Source organism: Malus domestica, chromosome 03 (genome assembly GCF_042453785.1).
Source record: "Malus domestica chromosome 03, GDT2T_hap1".
Taxonomy (NCBI): Eukaryota; Viridiplantae; Streptophyta; class Magnoliopsida; order Rosales; family Rosaceae; genus Malus; species Malus domestica.
The window spans coordinates 25,785,800-25,808,577 of NC_091663.1; the positions used below are offsets into that span (position 1 = coordinate 25,785,800).

Here is a 22,778-nt window from a genome sequence, read left to right on the forward strand (position 1 = left end):
AATCTGCATGAAAGTAAATAACACAAGATGTATCGTGGTTCACCCCAAGGTTTGGGCTACGTCCACACTGATTGTATTGTATTTCTCTAAGAAGTGAGGGAGAGAGCATCTGTAATATGAGATGGGATGTGAGAGGGTTTCAGGCCTAAGAGTTGGCCTCCTTAGTTGTGAGGGTGAGGAGTCCTTTTATAGAATAAGGACTCCTTACTTATTACATATTTGCCCATTTCTTTATCACATAATTACATTTAAGTCCCCCGAGTAATTGTACGAGATCTAAATACGAGGCCCTAAATATGGTATAAACATATCTCATTGTAGTTGCATTGGTTGGGTTGCCATCTGATTATAATATGATACAAACTATTATTGTAGCCAAAAAGACATCTATCACCTTGAAGGAATTTTATGCACAACTATTGACAAAAATGTTTTCTCAAGGGGAATCTTCTTCAATTGGTTCTCAGCGATAGTTTTATCAAGGAGAATCATCTGGAACAGCAGCTGGTCAACAATATTATCAGGAGATAATTCATTTGGTGGTTCTAATGGTAGCACATGCTTTGTTGGTCAAATTTAGAGGTTTAATGGCAATGGTCCCACTGGTGGTCATTTTTCTTAGGGGAATCTACCTTAACAATTTCAATCTCAGAGGCATAACAATGGCTATAATGATCCTCAATTTAACAATCGACCAACAGAAACAATGGAAGCTACTATTTTGGTAACAACAAATGAGGATAAAACTAAGGTAATTGGAATTGAAATAGTGGCCAAAAGTCAAATATCATACATGAGTGCCAAATTTGCAGTAAGTGAGGCCATATTGCGCCTAATTGCTATTACAGAAATGAACAATCAACTCTTTTTAACCATGTCATCCTAGAATGCCATATTTGTGGCAAAAGAGGCCATACGACTCTTAATTGTTTCCATAGGGCTAACTATGTTTTTCAAGGTGCACAACCACCTTCATCACTTAATGCAATGACTGCTCAGTCCTCTACTGACTTCAATCATAATCAATCCTGGATTATGGACACTGGGGCAACGTATCACATGATTGGTGATGTTGGGGAGTTAAACATGATTTCATCATTTGAAGGAGATCAAAAGATCATTGTTGGCAGTGGAGAATGTCTTCCTGTGAAGAATATTGGTTCATCTTATATCAAAACTCTCTCCTAACCTTTAAACTTATATATTGTATTACATGTACCTGATTTAGTTGCAAGTCTTATACCGGTTTATATTTTGTTCAAAGACAATAATTGTTATGTTATTCTTAACGAATTTGGATTTTGGGTGCATGACAAGGTAACAAAGACAATTCTCATGAGAGGAAAAAGTAGTAGAGGTCTCTATCACATCATAAAGCAATTGTTTTCAAGTATAATCAGCTCCTACAGTCTGCATCAAAGGCATTTCTTGGACAGCTAGTGAAGGCATCTCTATGGCATCATAGGTTAGGACATCCAACTAATGAAGTTCTCCATAGTATACTATCCAACTCTTAGATTTTGTACAAACCATATATAAATAAACATGTATGTAGCTATTGTCTTCGAGGGAAAATGTCTAGACAAGTGTTTAATTCTAAAACTGAGAAGTCTGTAAAACCTTTTGAACGAATAAGTAGTGATGTATGGGGTCCATCATCTGTTATATCTGTTGAGGGCTACAAATATTATGTGCGCTTTATTGATGAATGTACCAAGTTTACATGGACTTTTCCATTGATGTACAAATCTCAAGTTCTGGAAGTGTTTGAAAGATTTGTTGCTTTTATTAAAAATCATTTACAAGCTACACTTAAGTTTTTTCAGTCAGATAGTGGTAGAGAATACATGAGTCATTCTTTTAAGAAGTTTTTGGGAGCAAAAGGTATTATACACTTGGTCTCATTTCCATACACACCTTAGCAGAATAGAACTGCTGAAAGAAAACATAGGCATATCTTAAAAACTGTAATAACCTTGTTAACAATAGCTGGTGTATCTCATAATTTTTGGTATCATGCATGTGCCCATTCTGTGTTTTTTATAAACAAGATGCCATGTGAATCACTTGCCATGCAATCACCATTTTATAAACTATTTGGTGTTCAGCCAGTGTTATATACACTAAAAGTGTTTGGAACTTTTATGTATCCCTTACTTGGGCCATATAATTCTTCCAAACTATATGCCAAAACAGATTAGTGTATTTTTCTAGGATATGCACTTGGATATAAGGGGGTCATTTGCTATCATAGGTTCAAGAAGAGGTGTTGATATTCAGACATGTAATCTATGATGAACAAAGTTTTCCTTTTCAATAAAGACCTCTTAGTTGTGATTCACAGAGGGTTATTGGAAGTCAGACATCTCATCATCCAATTATTGTTTCCTATGTCCTTCATTTACCTACAAGGACTAATAATTCATCTCTCATCATCTCTGTAAGAAACTCATCCAGAGAAGAAAGGGGATCAGATGATAATTGATGATAGCTTTTCATATAGGCACCAATTTACTGGTACATCAAGTAGTTCACAGAATTCTTCCATATTTTTAAGTCCAGATTTGCATACAAGTGTTCAAGTGCAGACCTCTCCACAACACACTACTTTACTCTCTCCATCAACATCAAAGTCTTTGTTACCTGTCCATGCTCACACTCCATGGTTTAGACTATAAGGATACTTTCAGTCTTGTGGTGAGACATAGTATGGTTCGAATTATTCTTGTTCTTGCACCATCTTAAAAATGGTCCTTATGCAATTGGATGTCAAGAACACCTTTTTACATGGCGATTTGCAAGAAGCGGTATTCATGAAGCAACCTTAAGGTTTTCAAGATGCTGAGCATTTAGAATATGTGTGTAAACTTGTCAAATCCTTATATAGACTTAAATAGGCTCCTAGGGCCTGGAATTCCAAGTTCACCACTTATTTACCTGCTTTGGGATTCACTATTTCAGAATTAAATCCTAGTCTCTTTGTCAAAACACATGGAGTTGATGTGGTTATTCTCATTCTTTATGTCGATGACATAATTATCATAGGTTCTAAATCTATTCTTGTTCAATAAGTGATCATTGATTTGGGGGAAGTGTTTGATATGAAGGATATGGGCAAACTCACTATTTTCTTGGGATTACAAATCACTCATAAAGATAATGGTGATTAGTTTATTTCTCAATCAAAATATGTAAAGGATATGTTAGAGAAAGCAGGTATGGAGTCCTATAATTCCTGTCCAACTCTTTGTAAACCACACACTCAGCTTCTTAAGGATGAAGGTATACCTATGACTGATCCAAAACTATTTTAAAGTTTGGTTGGAGCTTCAATATCTCACTTTTACTCGCCCTGACATAGCTTTTGCAGTCAATTATGCTTGCCAATTCATGGCTACTCTAACTGATGCTCATTTTCATTTAGTCAAAAGGATTCTTCGATATTTACAAGGAACTGTTGATTGTGGCTTTACATATTCTGCAACTCATCAGTTGGATCTCACAGTTTATAGTGATGCAGATTGGGCTTGTGACATTAACACTCAGAGATCAGTGATCAGTTATGTTGTATTTCTTAGTCAAAATCCCATTTCTTGGCAATCCAAGAAGCAAGGCAGTGTGTCTAAAAGCTCCATAAAAGCTGAATATAAGGCTTTGGCAAATGCTACAGCTGATGTTAAATGAGTTCGACTTATTTTGAGAGATTTGAAAGTAGTCTTACATGTTCCACCACTTCTGTTTTGTGATAACATCTCTACTCTTGCACTATGTTCTAATCTGGTGTTTCATACTCAAATAAAACATCTGGATACATATTTTCATTATGTTAGAGAAAGAGTGCAGAAATAGGATTTGCAAGTTGAGTATGTTGCTGATGTTTTGACAAAAGGTCTCCATGGTCATTCCTTCTTACATCATTGTTACAATCTCAAGTTGGGTTTCCCCAGTTGAGACTGAAGGGGGGTATTAACCAATATGTAAATGTTAAGTGTCATGATCTCTAAGGTGACACATGTCATGATTTTGTGCTTTCGATTGTTAGGCGGTTTTACTTTGCTGTTAAGTCTTGTAGTTGCATATATATAATGAGCTACTATATATTGTTTTGTAATGAATGTTTACTCACTACAGTAATAAGGTTTTCACTTACTCTCTCTACATTTACAATCTTTCATTTTTAGGCATGCACTCTTTGTAGTTGAGGAGAACATATTGGAGCAATAATTTGGATTTTTGGGCATGTACTCTTTTGCGCAAATACTAAGTGTAGGGGTATCCGTGTGGTTTTTCTTGACGATGCTGGTAGCTATGCTGAAGGTTTCGTTTGCAAAATTCCTTATGTGACTGACCCCTACACTACGGAGATCTTAGCTGCTTGTGAAGGGTTGCGTTTGGTTGTATAGTGGCACTGGCAACATGTCATTCTGGAGAATGATGCGTTACAAGTGGTCCAAGTTATTTGTAGTCATAGTTGTGGATTTTTTGCCAGTGGTTTATTATTAATTGAGGATGTTAAAATCAGCTTGTAAAACTTCTCTACTGTGAGAGTAAGTCACATACGTAAATCCGCCAATTTAGCGGCCATAGTTTCGCCAATTGGCCTTAATCTCTACTGTTTCTAGTCATTGGTTTGAGATGCTTCTGACAACTATTCAGGATGTCCTCCTTCTTGATTGTATCATTTATATTATGAATAAAATCGCTATTGTATCTTCTTCTTCTTCAAAAAAAAAAAATTAGAGTCCAAATTTTTCGTTGAATAAAAGATGGCTTGGAACTTGATGCCTTTGTAGTTACTCATCACCATCTCTTTGAGAAAATTTCTTTCATATGAGGTTAGGCATCCTCCACTCATGTTAAATAAATTAGCCCAAAGAGCCATTTTTGTGCCCAAATAAATCTTGGTATTTATATGGATGTCTTCAAGACTCCACGCTTGGCTAGTCGTGATCATTCCAATGAAAGTGGTAACTTTTGAAGGCCAACAAATTGCAATACCAAATGAATGCATTGCGTTGAAGTTGATTGATATACTCGAACAATTGCAAAAATAGAATTTATCATGACTTGCAATGCAAGAAGATTTTTGATGATGAAAATCAAAATATTAGTGATAATCCAACAATTAAACACATCAAAACTGGAATGAAAAATCTACAAGGAATGCAACTAAATCAAATTTAGACTTACAAGTAATTGAAATACTCTCTAGATTTGACAAATCATTTTATAGTGGAACTTCAAATCCTTTGAGTAAAACTCAAATTTTAGGTTATAAACTTACCTCAAGTTGTTCCAACCCTTGGGCCAAATATGAGTTTTAACCACAAACTCATTTGTTGGGGTAAATTTAACCCATAACTTTACCCAGGTTAGTGGGTTGGCCCAATATATATATATATATATATATATATATATATATATTATAATTTTATATTTATAAATTCATTGAATTCAACGGCTAAAATCCAATATGATCAAATCTAACATTAAAGAAAAAGATCTAATGGTCCAAATTTAAATCCAACGGCTAAAATAATTAAAAATAATAATTCTTTCATGTGTTTCATATTCTTTCATAGTGTTCCACGAGTTTCATAGTATCGGTTTGGTGATTTTTTAATATTTACCGAAATTTAAATATTTTTAGGTCAAAATTTCATAAAATTAAATTTGGATTGCCTACATAATTTTTTTTTTAAATTTACTAATCCTAAATTCATTGTGACAACCCGTCCCAAATTTTACAATTTTATAAATTTTAAAAGCGTGAATTGACGAAAATGCCCTAGAGGCGAGGACTTTGATTTATGTTGACCGTCGTCTAGAGGAACGTATGACTTATTCTTTTGGCGTATTTGTATAGTACTCGTTGGTACAAATGTATAGGCGAAAGCCGTTTGCAAGTTTGGATTATAACAGTATAGTTACGGACGTTTGAAATTGGTTAGTTAAATTTCAGTTTAAATTATTAGAACTCCCACCTTGTGGGAGTGGCCACCAATAAAATTATTTCCTTTCAAATAGCACCCAATCAGACTTCACCAAGCCCATTTTGCATCAGCCAATCAAAATATAAAAAATAAAAAATAAAAGAAGAAAAAGAGGGAAAACAGGGTGACCCGTGCACCCATACACCCGTCCCGTTTGGCCGGGGTAATTTTCGGCCTCCTCCACCATTTTATTAGGCCAAATACACCCGTCCATCACCTAAAATCTCTTCCCTAACCTCCCCTCTACCATTTCCACCCAAGATTGAGGGGTTTTAGGCCAAAATTCATGAAGAACTTCATCGGGTTCGCGGGTGGGTTCGACGGTTATCCCGCCGTTCGGACGAGTTCTACCACCCATCATCACCCTTAATCAACTTTCCTTGGACCCAGGAACAAGACCCAACCAGTTATGGGGGTGTTGAAACACCGGAGAAGTCGAATCGAAGCACACCCTTTATAGGGTTCCGACGGGTTTAAGTGAAATTGGAGCATTTTCTAGCTAAATTAGACTTGGCCATAGGTATAAATTGATTCCTCATGTTGTGTAGATGAATTTTCATGTTTGGATCGTGTGATTTGGTGGAGAAATGAGAAAGTTATAACGATTTAAAGTTTGCCCAATTTTTGGCGACCTCCGCCACTTTCTAGGCATTTTCCGGCCAAATCACTGCGAGATAGCCATCGTGTAAGGAAACAATCTCTTCATCTCATCGAAAACTATGATTTTCATTTTCAAATCACTTGTTTTTGTTGAGTATTGACAAAGTTATGGACGTTGAAAGGTTGCCCAGAAATTCCGGCGAGTTACCAGTTTTCCAGCGGACAGCCGTCTTTCAGACAATTTTCCAGCCACCTCCGGCCACCATTTGGACTCCAAGCTGGTATAATCTTGTTCTACATTTCTCTAGCTTGGATTTGGTGTATTATGGGTTAATTTGGTTGAGAAATAAGTGAGATATGGAGTTCCAAAAATCGCCCAGGAAATCTGCAAAAATTGCAGAATTCGGCAAAGTCCCATTAAGGTCCACCACTTGATTAGAATAGTAATCGACGATCTGACCGTTGGATCGTCACCAAAATTTAATACATTATAGTACGTAATATTTGAGGACCATAGAAACTTACAGATCAGGAATCTGACATACGGATCTTCCCGAATTGGATGTGTAAATTTATAAAATAAATGTTAACCACCACTTGGTTTTGGGCAATTGACAGAGATCCGACCATTGGATCGTAATGAAATTTTAGTATGTTATTCTAGAAGCATAATGTGGATCTTTGGATATTGTGGATTGAAAATATGATATGCAGATCTTCCGGATCGAGTTATACAGGGTTGTAGACCCTATCGTCGATCTTTGATTGACGATTGATTTATGGTAAATGGGTCTCAAACTATTTTAGAATGTCCTTGAGGATGTGTTTTATGTGAATTACGTATTCTATTGATGAGAGTTTTGAGATGTGATTCTATAATTGTTCCAAGCGCCAATCATTCGAGACACATCGATGCGTGTGCTAGAGAATCATAGCGTGGACTCCAGGTGAGTGTCTTTTCCTTTTTATCATAGGTATATAATTGACAGTTCCTCAAACACTTCTAAAGTGAATTGTGCATGTTACCTACAATTAATTATTGTGAACTACGAATGACTTGATCCTTAATTAGGGTACGTAGGCAGTCTAATGAGACTTTAGATGCAACCACATAATAAATGAGACTAAATAACGGAGACAATAGCCTTGTTTAGGGAATTGAGTAATGTGAGGGACATTGGTGGAAAATATAAGATTTAACATTATGATTTGGTGGTTAATTATTGATCATAAATTAATGTATGAAGAATCAGGAAATTGAAGGAAATGTAAGTAATGATAGTTAATTAAACTAATATCTAATTGGGCTTATCATTGATAATTATCTCCGAAAATAAGTAGTTCGGGAGTAGGGCATTATGGATTATGCATTTTATGCCATATTATATATATATATATATAGGAATATTATGTTATAGTTGAGTTTTAGATTGCATCATGACATATTCATATGTGTATTACTTGAACCTAATTATTGTGAATGCTTCGAAGTGCTAAATGATGCTGCGGACACCCATGTAAGCTTCAGGTGAGTACATGTTGATGATAGTGATGGTTGTGAGTATGTTGATGAGATATTGATTAGCTAGCATTTTGATGAGATATTGACTTTGTCGTACAGGTCACGTGAGATGACTCCGGCCAGTATATTGATAAGATATATGATGAGATATTGACTCAGCCGTACATGTCACTTGAGGTGACTCCGGCCAATATATGGATGAAATATGTGATGAGAAATGGATTATGAGATATTGACTGGCTAGCATGTTGATGAGATATTGATCGTACAGGTCACTAAAGGTGACTCCGACTTATGAGTTAGCATATATTTGTGATGAAATATGTAATGAGATGCTAGCATATATGTGATGATATATGATGAGATGCTATCATATATTTATGATGAAATATGTAATGAGATGCTAGCCTATATGTGATGAGATGTTAGCATATATGTGATGATATATGTAATGAGATGCTAGCATATATTAATGATGAGATATGTTATGAGATGCTAGCCTATATGTGATGAGATGCTAGAGATGCTAGCATATATTTATGATGAAATATGTAATGAGATGCTAGCCTATATGTGATGAGATGCTAGCATATGTGATGAATATGTTACAAGCTAGCATATGTGATGAATATGTGATAAGCTAGCATATGTGATGAATATGTGATGAGCTAGCATATGTGGTGAATATGTGATGAGCTAGCATATATGTGATGAATATGTGATGAGCTAACATATGTGGTGAATATGTGATGAGCTAGCATATGTGATGAATATGTGATAAGCTAGCATATATGATGAATATACGATAAACTAACCTAGGTGATGAAATATGTGATGAACTAGTATATGTGATGAGATATGGGTAAGTCGTACAAGTCATCATAGGTGACTCCGACTTGCGTACTAGTATGAGTTATTAACCACATGATTATTTGATATTACTGATGGGATGCTGTCTTGTGGTATAATTATGATATTTTTTTTTGGAAATTGTACTGGTGTTGTAGCAAGGGGTTATAATATTTTATATGGTTTCTATTAAAATTATATTTGCAGGGCCACTCACCTTTGTCTTGTCTTCACCCTCTAAGTTTTATTAGCTGAGCTTTCTTATCGTTAAAGATTCGTGGCGATTCTTAGTATTGGAGATTATTTTGAGAGTACGATTCTTAATTCACTTTTCTGTACTTGCTTATGCTCTAATGTTATGTGTGAAGTGGGTTCATTCCCGCTCACCGGTGCACTCTGGTATTTAGGCACTCTTAGGTTTAAATTTATTCACAATTTTCCACATCATCACACTTTATGGCTTCGTCACCTTCCAGGTGTCGGCCAGCATAGCTCGATTCAGAATCCTAATGGACATTTCGGGTCGGGGTGTGTCATTCATTCTTTAATGATCTTGGACTAAAAATGTAACTCAAAAGGGTTGGAGCAGAAAACATATTTCTGGGTTAAAAATTTTAGGTTTTAACTCAAGGGTTAAACTTGGAAATGGTCTAAGAATTTAAAAAGATTGCAAAAAAAGAAGAGAGCTACTAGACTCACCCAATTGTCTTATTTTCTCATCCACATTATAATCCCACCCACCTTAAAAAGTTAAAAATTTAAAATGCTATTTCCCCAGTCACTATTATTCCCAAAATGACCTTTAATATATACATACATATGAAATTATAAAATTGTCTCTTAAAGAATATAACAAATAATATGTAAATGAAAACTAGTAAGGTCTGCAAATTCAAATAGGAATGACAGATGTATTCAAATTCAAAAAAAATTTGACAACGACAAATTCAAAAATACAATACACACAAAATATTCTTCTACCTTTCTGTAAAAGCGCCATCTTCCACCTGTTCAACAAAAAAGTCATCTTCTAAGTCCATTGATATTTTTTTACTTTCTCTGAATGAAAGGAGATGAAAATATGAGTTAGGGTTTATGGTAGACAAATCATCTCCTACGCCTAACCTTTTTTTTTTTTTTAAAAACAAAAAAATTAAGCAAAACAATATAATTAATGTCCTTATTAGTTTTTTTTGCAAATGGACAAATTTGTAATTAAAAAATTTATTAAAAGGCGAGTGAAAGGATAAGACATTGGGATGAAAATAATATCACTAAAAAAGAAAATGATAGTACAAATAAGTGGTAAAAAAAAACACTTTTAAAAGTACAGATTTAAATTTCATTTCAAAAATAGTACTCTTACTAATCATATGTACCATCGCGACTATATGCGTCATCCGTCGTGCGTTTAAAAGGCTACGTGTCATAGGCGTGCGTTTAAAAGGTTACGTGCGTCATCAGCCTCCTCCCTTATCCTTTCTAAACGACATGTCGTTGCGCTTGACTGAGTCCGGAGTAAACTGATTCGTTCATGATTTCCCATTCATAATTTTCCTCGTCGCAAGCAAAGTGGGGAAGCTGATTGAGAATTTGAGAGCGTCTGAGGAGGAAGTTAGGGTTTTTTCTTTTCTTTCAGTCAATCCGATCAGGTACACAATTCTTCAGTTCCCAATTTCTTTTTTCTAAATTTGCTTTTTAGGTTTCAAATTAAAAGCAATATTATCAAATTCGTTAATCCAATTTCGACTTTGGTTTCAAGGATTCCAGATAATTCTGCTATCCGTAGAACCCAAATCCCAATTTGATACTGTAGCTTTTATATCCCTCTACTTTATGTTGATTTTTGCACTGGGATTTGTCTCTGTTAGTGCTCTGCATTGTTAAAGTTCATTGTTTGATTACATGTTTAGGTGTAAATTGTAGTGTGAGTTGAATAAGGGCATGGCATCGTCAGACGATGAGGCGGAGGCGGTGCCGCAATCCGTTTCGAATTACCATTTTGTAGATGACAAGGACGAACCCATCTCATTTCATGTTTTGCCGATTCAGTGGAGTGAGGGTGAGACGCAAGATGGGAAGAAAGTGGACATATTTGTGCGTGGCACTGCCGATAATGGGCTTCAGAAACTGTATAAGCATGTTATCGCATGGCGGTTTGATCTTTCCAATGTCGATCCTGAGATATCGGTTCTCTCTAAGGAAAATAACTGGCTCAAGCTTCAGAAGCCGAGAAAGAGTTTCGAGGAAGTAATAAGTTCAATCTTGATAACAGTGCAGTGCCTTCACTATGTGAGGAGAAATCCTGAGACATCCGGCAAATCTCTGTGGGATCACTTATCTAAAGTTTTCAGGTATCTTTCCATCTTTTAAACATCTCTTCCGTTTTCGCTCATTTTCTTACACTGAGGTTTGATGGTTTCCCTCATTTTGCAGCTCCTATGAGGTCAGGCCTTCTCAGAATGACCTGGTGAATTATATTCCTCTAATTAGTGAAGCTGTTAAACGGGATGATGCATTAGCAAAGTGCAAGGTTCTGTTTAGCTTCTTTTGTTGTCAATGTAACTGTATAATTGTTTATTCAGTTGTGGTATCTCAGTGGTTATGGTTGATATTCTTCAATATAGGTTTTCAATCTGAAATTTGGAGCATTCAAACCACTACTGTTTCATCCTCACCCTTTCTTGTTTTAAATGCAAAATTGAAACTTATATTTGTGAAGCTTTATGTGAACATGTTGAGCTGGACTACCTGCTTATTCATTAACTGAATGTGTGAACCTTAGACGGCGAAGCAAACTTTCTGCTATTTGAATTTTATTAAGATTCAAGCTTTCTCTGTACCTGCTCTTCTTTACTTAATTTTGGCCTCATTTTGTTTTCACTTTATATTATTTCCTGTTCTTATTCTTCTGTACGAACTACAAACTATCTTTATGTTTATGCATGGTTAATTAAAATTACAAACTGTGTTTTGAACAGTTTTTAGTCAACTTTCTTGAAGAGAAGCCCACCAAGAGGAAACTGCATGATGAGGTAATTTTCTAGTGCTTGTTTTTGTCTTTCATTAGCAAACCTTTATCCTTTAATTCTTTAAAGTTTCTTTTAGTTGCATGATATAGTGTTTGAGCCAGTGAACTCATTGGATTTTCAGGACATTCAAGCTACAACAAAACTTGGATTTATAGTTGATGATATGGAAGAAGATATGATTGATGCTGAAGACGAGTCCAGTGACGATGATAACCTGTTTGATTCTGTTTGTGCATTTTGTGATAATGGTGGCGATCTTTTGTGGTATGCTCTATTGGCTTTCTTATGACAATAGTCACGATATTGGCATATTTTAAATAACTTCATTTCCTAGAAGTTACTGCATAAATATATATTTTTTGCTCTGTAGTTGTGAAGGGAGATGCCTAAGGTCATTTCACGCAACTGTAAAGGATGGTGAGGATTCTATGTGTGAAACCCTTGGCTTTACCCAGGATGAAGTAGATGTATGCTCTTCTTATTCACTTTTGTTGTGAATCCCCTTTTTTTTTCTTTTTTTTTTCTTTTCATTTGATTGTTTCTTTTTGTTACTGATATTATGATTATTTTTATTCTCTGTTTTGATCTTGACAGGCGATTCAGAACTTCTTCTGCAAGAACTGTCAGTATAAACAACATCAGTGCTATGCTTGTGGGAAGCTAGGCTCCTCTGATAAATCTTCAGGGGCTGAGGTATGAATTTTTTCTTCATAGCTGTGGACATGCTAGCTTGATTAGTTTAAGTATATAAATTCAGAACCAGGGACGTTTTAGTTTTTCTACATAGTTGTAGCGAAGTAATACTGGTCTACAGTTTTCTTATTTTGTTTGTTCCTTTCATTTTGGGGAAGGTTGCTGCAGTGTTATTTTTCTTTACTTTGTGTATGTGGTACCATGATATATTGTTCTGCATATAGCTGCTTGGGCTCATTTTCTAGTGGTAGGTATACTCGCTCCAAATATTCCGCCACTCTGTTGATCTTTTTCTTTGGTCATACTTCCTTTTATGTCTTTTTGTTGTGCTTTTTTTTATGCTATCTTAGGTTAGGACATTCATCTTGTTCTTGTAGTTCTTCATCTTTTGAGCATCATTTCTTGTTGGAATTTGTTTTAGTTTTTTATATTATGCTTTCTTCCTTCTTGATTTCCATTCTACTCAGTGTAGTCTTGCTACTAGCTAGGGTACCCTTTTGTTTTCCCAGCATTTTCCATCTTGCCCAGCGTTAATTAAGTGAATCTCCCTGGTGCTGATATCAATTTGAGTATGGTCGTTTTAGTAAGAGTTCTTTACCCATTTATTTTCCTGGTTAAATTTTTTTGTTCTTTGAAGCTTGGTTGTTGTTTTTGTTGTAAGAAATGTGTTTTAGTAATAGGAAAGTTGAGACACATAGAATGATAATTATCCTTATATCATCTGGATGAATAAAACCATGAATAATTATCCTTGTAGTTCTTCATCATAGAGAGAGTGGTATCACTTTAAACTCTTGGGAAGTGGAAACCTAAAGAGAAGCTAAAACATGTAATTTTATCCGAAATACAGTTTCTTTGAAATACTTGGCTCTCTGCATCCGTGGTATGCTTATAATGGTAATCACAATGCACATATGTAATATTTGGGCTCTTTTACTTTGACCAAACCTTAGTGAGTCAACTTCCAACAATGCAAGGCAATCAGGTGCAAAATCAATGCAAATCAATCATTTCAAATACCACCTTTGCATTCAAGAACCCACTGGTTAAACTGGGTTTAGTAAAGCAATTTGTTTTTTTGTGGGTCTGGCATTGTAACATTTCGTTGTTTATTTTATCTGGGAGGATTAGTCATATGTTAAATAAGCTTAATTGAGGGATACCTGTGTAGTGCCCACCCCGCATTATATTTCAATGATCCAAACGGTCTAAATTTTATGTCCTCTCAAAAAACATCGTTGCAATGAAACACCCAAATCGGAAGTAGCTTAACCACTCATTTAAATGTCGTCATTTTATTGTTTTCTTGGAGCAGTGTTTGTCTTTTGTTTCAAGTATGATCTATGAAAGAAAAATAGACTCTGTGAATCATTAAGATAGGGTCGGTGTCCCTCTGATAAGATTATTCGAGTGATCCCTCAATAGAAGGGACTCATATACATACAGATATATATATATATATATATACACGTATGTATGTATGTATGTATATATATCATCATTATCATCAGAGTATAATTCTGCCTTTCCTGCTTTTCGTATTGTCAGCATCGGTAAATGTCGTCATCAGAGTATTATTCTTATGTTTGGTATACGTAAATTATTTTTATCATTTCTGTTAGGTCTTCCCCTGTGTTTCTGCAACCTGTGGTCAATTTTACCATCCATGTTGCATTGCAAAACTCATTTATAAAGACAATGGAGTCTCTGCTGAAGAACTTGAGAAAAAAATTGCTATGGGTGAATCTTTTACATGTCCGATTCATAAATGCTGCATTTGTAAACAAGGAGAGAACAAGAAGGATACTCAGTTGCGGTTTGCTGTGTGTCGGCGTTGTCCCAAATCCTACCACAGGAAATGCTTGCCAGAGTAATCTTCTTAATTGTTCTATTTTGTTTTTATTTTTAATATGCTTTTAGGAGGCCATGCTTTGGTCTATTATCTGTGTATAGCTGGTTTATGCTTGAATTGCTTGTACCAGGGATATTGTATTTGAGAAAACAGAGAAAACAGAGAAAACAGAGGAAGACGAGGAGGAGGAAGACGAAGAGGATGAAGGTACAACACCAAGGGCTTGGGAAGGACTATTACCAAACCGTGTACTAATATATTGCACGTAAGTATTATTTTTGTGAGCTGCTTTGTTAATTATTTTGTTTGTTTTAATTTTTCTGAATACGTTTTTCTTTTTCCTTGGATTAGAAAACATGAGATAATTAAAGACATTGGAACGCCAATAAGGGACCACGTAACATTCCCTGATGTTGGAGAAAAGAGGACCAGTTTTGTTCGAAAGAAGACTGCTTTTGTAGAGAAAAAGAAAAAACGGACATTAGAATCCCTTCAAGATAGAGAAAAATTTGTGAAAAATAAGAGAAGCCTTTCCGCTGAAGAATTCTGTAGGGGCCAAACTGCTCCTACGATATCTAAAGAGAAGCTGAAGTCATCTTCTGCTGCAAAAGTGGGTGGTAACAGAATTAGTAAAAAACTACCTTCTGGGTTAGATACATCAAGAAAGGTGAAAGCGAATAGTGCTTTGAAAAAGGAAGCTAAGATTTCTGTGGCTGAGGAACAAATGACCTCATTGGGTGATCAGCTATATGCCTATATGAACAGGTCTAATCAAGTGAAGTTGGGTAAGCAGGGCAAACCTGATGGGGAGTGTGGTTTGGCAATAGGCAATCCTGCCTCAAAAATGTTGATCAGTGCACCACCATCTTTAGATGCAGCTACAGAGAGGAGGTAACTTCATTTAAAATTATTTACCAATTCTGTTTTGTTTATACATTGTAACTTGTTACAGCAATTTTTTATAGCATTACATCTTTCATTTAATATGAGGGTGAGCCTTGGCGCAAGGGAAGGGTTGCTCCTTTGTGACTGAAAGGTCAAGGGTTTGAGTTGTGGAAACAGCCTCTAGTGCGACTGTGTACGATAGATGTTCCACCCCATCCCCTGTGCGACCCTTGCAAAGCGGGGAGCCTTGTTGGCCTGAGGTCACCCTTTTACCTCTTGCATTTAATATATAAGGGAGAATGCCTTGAAGTTGACAATTCAAAATACCAAAACTACCCCTATTCAACTTTCTCAAAGACTATTAAATATAATGGGGGTAATGTAGTAAATAACTAACAAAGAACTTCTCAAAGTAAGTTAAAATAACTAGCAAACAACTTTCTCAAAGAACTTCTCAAAGTAAGTTAAAATATTATGCATAAAAACCCATCTTGGTTGGGCTAGTGGTTACCCCAACATTAGTACCATCATCTCCATCTCATTAGTTTTTCTTTTAGTTTTTATAAAAATAACAAAAACTGTCAATTGGCTTATGCCAATATGCGTGACTGTGTTCTAAGGGGATAGTATATTTGAGAGTGTGTGTGTATTACTCCCTCTCTCTCCTCTCTCTCCTCTCTACACATGCATGCACACACTACGCATATATGTTTGGATAGTTTACAAGGATTTACCACGGTTGCAGACAATCTTGATTTAAAGTTTGTGAAGTTCTTTGATTTATTTCTTGCAATTCAGATTACTGGCTTTAATGAAAGATGCCACATCTTCAATAACTCTGGAAGATGTTATAAGAAAGCGGCAGCGCACGGTTCCATCGACTCATCAATCCTGGTCCAAAAATGCTGTGGATAGGAACATTACACTAGGAAAGGTAGAAGGCTCAGTTGAGGTACATCCATGGGAAAATCTTAACTGTTATTTTGCACTGCACCAAGTGTGAACTTTTGATGATTTCTCTTATCATGCACTTGGTAATGTATTCACTGTATTTTAGGCTGTTCGAACAGCGTTACGGAAACTAGAGGAAGGATGCAGTACTGAAGATTCTGAGGCTGTTTGTGCTCCTGAGGTGGTTCACCAGATTTACAAGTGGAAGGTGGTTTCCTATTCCAGTCTCACTATCCTACAACCTATGATTAGGCAAAGATTATTCTTCTTCATATTGTATTAAGTAATAGGTTTCCTGCTTTAATGTTTGTTGTCTGTGTGCCTTGTATACTACACTTACACATCTCAGCTATTTGCCTATTCTTTTAATTCAGATGGTTTGTGGCTCGGGTATAGAGTTGTAAACTAGCCAAGTTAAACCGAGTATTGTAGTGCTCAAACGTAATTTGCTGGGTTTGAGCTAAGCTTGACTAACTGGGCTCTAAGTACGGTGTCGGATGTTGGTTCCAGGCACGGGGTTGGCTTGCATGAGTTTAAGCTGAACTTGAATTTGGCTCATATGTGGGACATGAGCTTAAAGTGTGACTTGACTTAATGACCCTAGGAAAATATAGATACACAAGTGCATAAAGAAATAAACAACATTTAACAAATATAAATTTTAAATAGAGAAATGAGGGATATGGACCTCACACCTGTAGCACAAATACATGAGGCAACCTCAACTCAAGGAGAGTTGTCTTGTGATGAAATCTGAGGTAGATACTACCTTTACTAGCTTGGCTTGCATTTTCTAGCAAGCTTTAGTATTTTATTTGAGTGGCTAGTTTCTTTACAAGCCAAGCTCAAATGAGCCAAGAACATTTAAGAACTTGAGCTGTATAGAGCTGACTGAACCATACAAGGTTGGCGTATGCTGTTATTCTTCATGCACATTATTCTAGGGTAGGCAAAGTGTTATAATTCTGACTCGGGTAGAGAAATCATGGCTTTTTTGAATGAATAACTAGAAATATACAAGATTATAATAGTTTGGTAGAAATTTTGTCTACGTCAGTTGTGATTTCTCTAGGTAGAGCAATCATGGCTTTTTTGAATTAATAATAGAGCAAAAATTACTCCTGTAAACCCTAGAACCAATCCCTCTATCTCTCTCGGCTGTCTCTCTGTTCTCTTGTGTGTTTGCTCCTTGCCGCACCCAGGCACCCTATAGGACTCCTATTCTAGTTGGGATAGGAAGGATACTTGCATTCCTACTCCGTTTCTGCTTCCAGAATTCTCAATCTAATTTTACAAGAAAGTTATTTTCTCCTAATCCTTGGAGTACAAGAATCTGTGCATCCTTAGCATTCCTAATACAATCCTACACAAAATAGGACTCTAACAAATGACAAACCAAATTCTAACAAAAAGTTGGTTTACTTGCAGTCCACACTTTGATAAGGAAACCTATTTGGTCATTTGGTATTTGGTACATGTTTACAGACCCATTCACAAATGAATTCTATACATTGTAGCTAAGTTTGTGACATTTTACATTTTTAAATGTTAAGGAAACATCAAGTCTGTCCTTGTGTTCACTTGAAATGTAAAATGTGTAATGGTGAGCTTTTTCTAGCATCCCTTGTGCCCACACTCTATACTAAGTGCTATATTTGTAGCATCTCTCTCTCTCTCTCTCTGATCTTAATTTTTCTTTGTTACCTGTTCTCTTTCTCTTTGTGGTTGAGTTTGTTATGTGATTTATATTCACGTAATATGTGTACTAAAGGCTCATCAGAAAACGGTTGTGTTGTACAGTTTCCCATTAGTTTGTTGATTTATTTTTGATGCAGAACAAGCTGAGAGTATATCTTGCACCTTTTTTGCACGGAATGCGCTACACGTCCTTTGGTCGTCATTTTACAAAGGTGGACAAATTAGAAGAGGTAATTTGGTTGTGTTCAGTTATTTCTATTTTAAAGTTGTAAAGCACTCTTGCTAACTTATTATTGCGTCTACTTTCTTCTCAGCTTGGGTTTTAACGAATTATTAAAATAGTGGAAACTTGCGTTTATGAACATGTCCACCTCACTCATGTTTGGTATGGTTGCTTATGCTTAAGATAATCTTGACATTGAAAAACTTGTGGTTGTGTTTTGGTTTCTCCAGTTTTAAAGATAATCTCCACTATTGGACAATAGGTCCACCAGTTAGACAAAAGAACAAGAATATCACCCACCAAAAAATTCAGTGCTGTGGATTTTGGTTTACTCGTGCTTTCACAAATCATTTTGCAAATTAAACTCTGCTTGTATATACTATATGGTTGTTCATTTTTGCTTTACTCGTTCACATAGCTTTACCTTTTATCTTGTCTGCACACATTCACTTCATTAATCTTGAGCCGTTGAGTGTGTATTATGAGCTTCATGAATCCTTGAAGAATTCTAAAAGCTTGATTTTAATGTACAGATTGCTGATAGGCTGCATTGGTACATAAAAGATGGAGATACGGTAAGGATCTATATGCTTATATCTGTGAGAATAATTTTAATACATAGTATATGTGAGTGCATTGTATATCTTTTAACATGAATTATCTTTTGGATGTTTCTTTGAGTTATATGCCCTTGATGATACTCTCATTTGTCTTCGTGATATTTAATGATCTGAATTGAATCAATTAATTAAGCGCATCTGAATTGAATTCAAATGTTATTTGGTACTATATGCGTAATTGTTTATTTGCATGACTGGCTTTTTTTCCTGGGTGTCTATTTTTTTCCTTAGAAGCTTCATAGCACCTGAACGCTTTATTTGACTGTTCACCTAGAGGTAAATTCAACTACAGATCATTATACTACATTCAGCATCTAAGTTTGTGACGACATGGATTATGATGATGATTGGAACTGTTGCAGGCTTGCAGCTTATTTTTATCAACAGAGTTCTTTCAGAAACTACTTCTAGGACCTGACATCTTTATGATAGCAGAAGCGTTGAAATTTATTTTTGAAGAAGAAAAATTTAAGGAGATTAATGGTTTACTCCCCATTTTCTTTTCTTAGGTGATCTAGGACAATATTGCTTTGCTTCCAAATTGATGACAAGCCCTTTGTACAGTAATCACGATAAGGAACTATATAACAACGAAATTACTTAATTTAGGAAACTAAAGAACAGTGCTGCACTTCTTAGAGAAATTTTTTTTGGAAAAGGATGATCTAGTGTACTTCAGAGGACTATTCCTTGGCTGGGCTGGAGATATTTCTATTCGGCCTTTTGCGTTTCTGTTAGTTAAAAGTTTCCACTTTGGCTGTTTTAGATGTATTTTATTTAGTGGGGCTACTCGGTCGAAGGTATTTTGTGCTGATTCTGGAATCAATAAAATTGTTTTTTTCGTAAAAGAAATATTGAACCCTACTTTTTTTTTTCTTTTCCTGCAAGACTGCAACAGAAACATCTATTGCTGAAGAATTTATCACGATGATCTTTATGAACTTTTGTTTGACTTTACACAGTTGAACTTGCACTAAATATATTCACCACAGAAGTCATAAGCTAGTTGTTTGTTGGATGACTGTCTTCTTGTTCGCAAGTGCATATTATATGGTTAAGAAAGAGAATTGCGGTTGTTGTGATTCCTTATTAAATGGGATATTAATGTTGGATCATGAGCTTAGGTTGTTATGCATGATTGGCCTTGGTTTCTTTATTATTACATATTTATTTTTTCCAATGTTCCTTACCTTGGCTTCAAAATAATGTTGATTGGTTAGTACCTGATTACTTATGGTTCCAATGAACAGATAGTGGACTTCTGTTGTGGTGCCAATGATTTCAGCATCGTAATGAAGAAAAAGCTTGAAGAGACGGGGAAGAACTGCTTTTATAAAAACTATGACTTAATTCAACCGAAGGTAATAGTCATTCATATAAGTCCTTAAAGTTGGTCAATCCCCACAAGTCATATTATCAATGACATATGCATACATGGTTGCATTGTTCACCACATACCTTGTCAGTTAAGGGTCAATATATTTTATAATATATTTTTTGTAGTCGAGAGACTCGTTGTCCCTTTGTTAGAGGCTTTGATTTTGTGCAGCGGGGTCTATTGGGGATCGATCGAAGCTTATGAATAGTTCTGTTTTTCTATGTTCAACTGTAAGATTGTGATTAGTGAAAATTAAGAGTTCTGAAAAGGCTTGCTGTCTATGGGATAAATGCAAGTGCCAAACAAATTTGTGCTTCCACTGTTAATGCCTACTGTATTTCAGACTTAGCTTTTATGGGGTTTGTAATTACTGTGGAATGCAATTCAAATCACCTGCACCGGGAGTTATATTGCTCACTCTTGCTTTTTTCATCCGCATTTTAAGTAAAGAAGATATTGTGATTAATTTTGTCTCTTGTATCGTGTCTATTTGTCATTCCCTATGCTGGGTTAAAGGCTGTTGTGCGTGCATTTTTACAGGCTTAAAACTTAAAAACTGGGAAACTGATTGTTTTATGTGGATTTTCATTTGGCAGAACGATTTCTGTTTTGAGAAGAGAGATTGGATGAAAGTAAAACCAAAGGAGTTACCGAAAGGGTCACAATTGGTAGGAACTTGATGCTTGTTTGTATTTGATCAAGACATTTGAATTTCTGAACCTTTATGTTAATTGTTTCACTCTCCGCAACTTTGCTTCTTGAGCAGATCATGGGGTTGAACCCTCCCTTCGGAGTTAAAGCAGCTCTGGCAAACAGGTTTATCGACAAGGCTCTTGAGTTCGATCCAAAGCTCCTTATTCTTATTGTTCCACCAGAAACTCAAAGGTAGCTGCTAGCTGTTGTTCATCTCTCTCTCACACACACAGAGGCATACATCAATGTGGCCATGCCTTTGAACTGGAATTCCATTTGTATGTAGTTCCTTACATTTGTGTCTTTCATCAGGTTAAATGAAAAGAAATCGCCATATGATCTAATCTGGGAGGATAACCAGTTTCTGTCAGGAAAGGTATGTGTTTGTCCAAGAGGCTGAATCTTAATTATCTGAATAGAAATTTTACAATGGGAGTTAATTGGTGACTTGTCTCCTTTCAGTCTTTTTATCTCCCGGGATCTGTTGATGTGAATGACAAACAAATGGATCAATGGAATGTAACGCCGCCACCACTCTATCTCTGGAGTCGTCCTGATTGGTCTGCTGACATCAAGGCTATAGCTCAAGAGCATGGTCACATGTCTGCATCACAAGGGTATATGAAAGATCATTCTGAGTCTCTAAATCATGGTCGTTCAGTAGGTAATGATGATCAATATGGTGAAGCACCTATGCTGATTGATTATGATGGCATAAAAACCGATAGTCCCAAAGATGTTGAAGGTGGGGCTGTTGTGGCTGAGGAACACAGAGAAAGCTCCTGTGAGAACAGTGGTGACATAGGTGGCAACGAGAGTCCTGGGGATGGTAACAACATTGATGAGACATGCAATGAAATTCTGCCACGCATTGAGCCTGCTAAAAAGGGAGATCAGCACTCTGAGCCTAGCAATTCTGGTTCAAGCATGAAGTACGGAACTACTTATGGTGGGACAATGGTTAACGTAGCTGATGACAGAGGTAGAAGAAGCTTATCGAGGAGCAGTGATGAGCCTTACTCGAGTCTGACTCATAGATGGTCCGCTGGTCCCAGTTCTGGTTATAGGGCTACAAACTTGGAGGAACCGTTTGTGGGGCACATGAGAGACAGATTGGATACCGTTGGATATAGACCATGCTTGAATGAGGTAGAAGATCCATTTAGGAGGGAGTCTGACGTACGTTCTCAGATTCGGATTTATGGTCAGCAAGATTTTGGTCCTTTAAGAAGTAATTATCTAGTGGGTCAGGATTCTGTAAGTGGACAGATTGGATCGTATTCATCTCCTTACAGCCATAGTCATCTTGGTCTGACAGCTGAGTCATCTTACAGAATGAACACGTCCGCCATGCAGCGGTATGCACCTCGGTTGGATGAACTGAACCACACGAGGATGGGTGGCGTAGGATCTGAACCTGCTTTAGGATACGAACCGCACATGTTCAGCAGCAACGGCACTTTTGATCCCAGGGCACCCCGGCCTGATCAACACGGTGGCTCCATGGGTTTTGCTCCCGGTCCTCACCAAAGTTATTCGAACCAAAATTCAGCAGGTTGGTTGAATGAGTAAAGCATGTACCATTTGATCAGTGTGTTTTCCCTTTTGTGCCTAAGAGTAGCAAATGTTGGTGTATATTATATAAAAGTGTTTTCGCAACTTTGTACTTGATGCCACTTCACTAGTTTTTTGTTCCTTGAACGGAAACGTATGATATTTTACAAGTTTGTTCTTCCATCCTATTTTTCTTTCTTGTTTTGGCTGAATGAGTGAGTTTGCCTTGTTACCG

The 22,778-nt window shown here is 36.3% G+C and overlaps 1 protein-coding gene across 1 annotated transcript; it reads left to right on the plus strand.

Annotated features, from left to right (window-relative positions):
• The first annotated feature begins 10,452 nt into the window (after positions 1-10,452).
• Positions 10,453-22,726, plus strand: LOC103428038 (protein ENHANCED DOWNY MILDEW 2). Its single transcript, XM_029100107.2, has 19 exons — positions 10,453-10,616; positions 10,878-11,318; positions 11,401-11,497; positions 11,946-11,999; positions 12,118-12,260; positions 12,367-12,463; positions 12,591-12,689; positions 14,312-14,559; positions 14,672-14,806; positions 14,893-15,432; positions 16,225-16,378; positions 16,484-16,585; positions 18,213-18,305; positions 18,832-18,873; positions 20,169-20,279; positions 20,893-20,964; positions 21,063-21,181; positions 21,302-21,365; positions 21,452-22,726. Exons 2-19 carry the CDS (start codon positions 10,909-10,911, stop codon positions 22,559-22,561), a joined length of 3,690 nt encoding a protein of 1,229 aa, XP_028955940.2. The 5' UTR covers positions 10,453-10,616; positions 10,878-10,908; the 3' UTR covers positions 22,562-22,726.
• Positions 22,727-22,778: the final 52 nt, after the last annotated feature.

Bases quoted from the DNA above. Each gene is read 5' to 3' on its own strand.
- LOC103428038 (XM_029100107.2), top strand. From the start codon at position 10,909: ATGGCATCGTCAGACGATGAGGCGGAGGCGGTGCCGCAATCCGTTTCG. The intron at 12,000-12,117 runs GTAATTTTCTAG...TTGGATTTTCAG, and splicing joins AGAGGAAACTGCATGATGAG to GACATTCAAGCTACAACAAA. The intron at 18,874-20,168 runs GTAAGGATCTAT...TCCAATGAACAG, and splicing joins ACATAAAAGATGGAGATACG to ATAGTGGACTTCTGTTGTGG.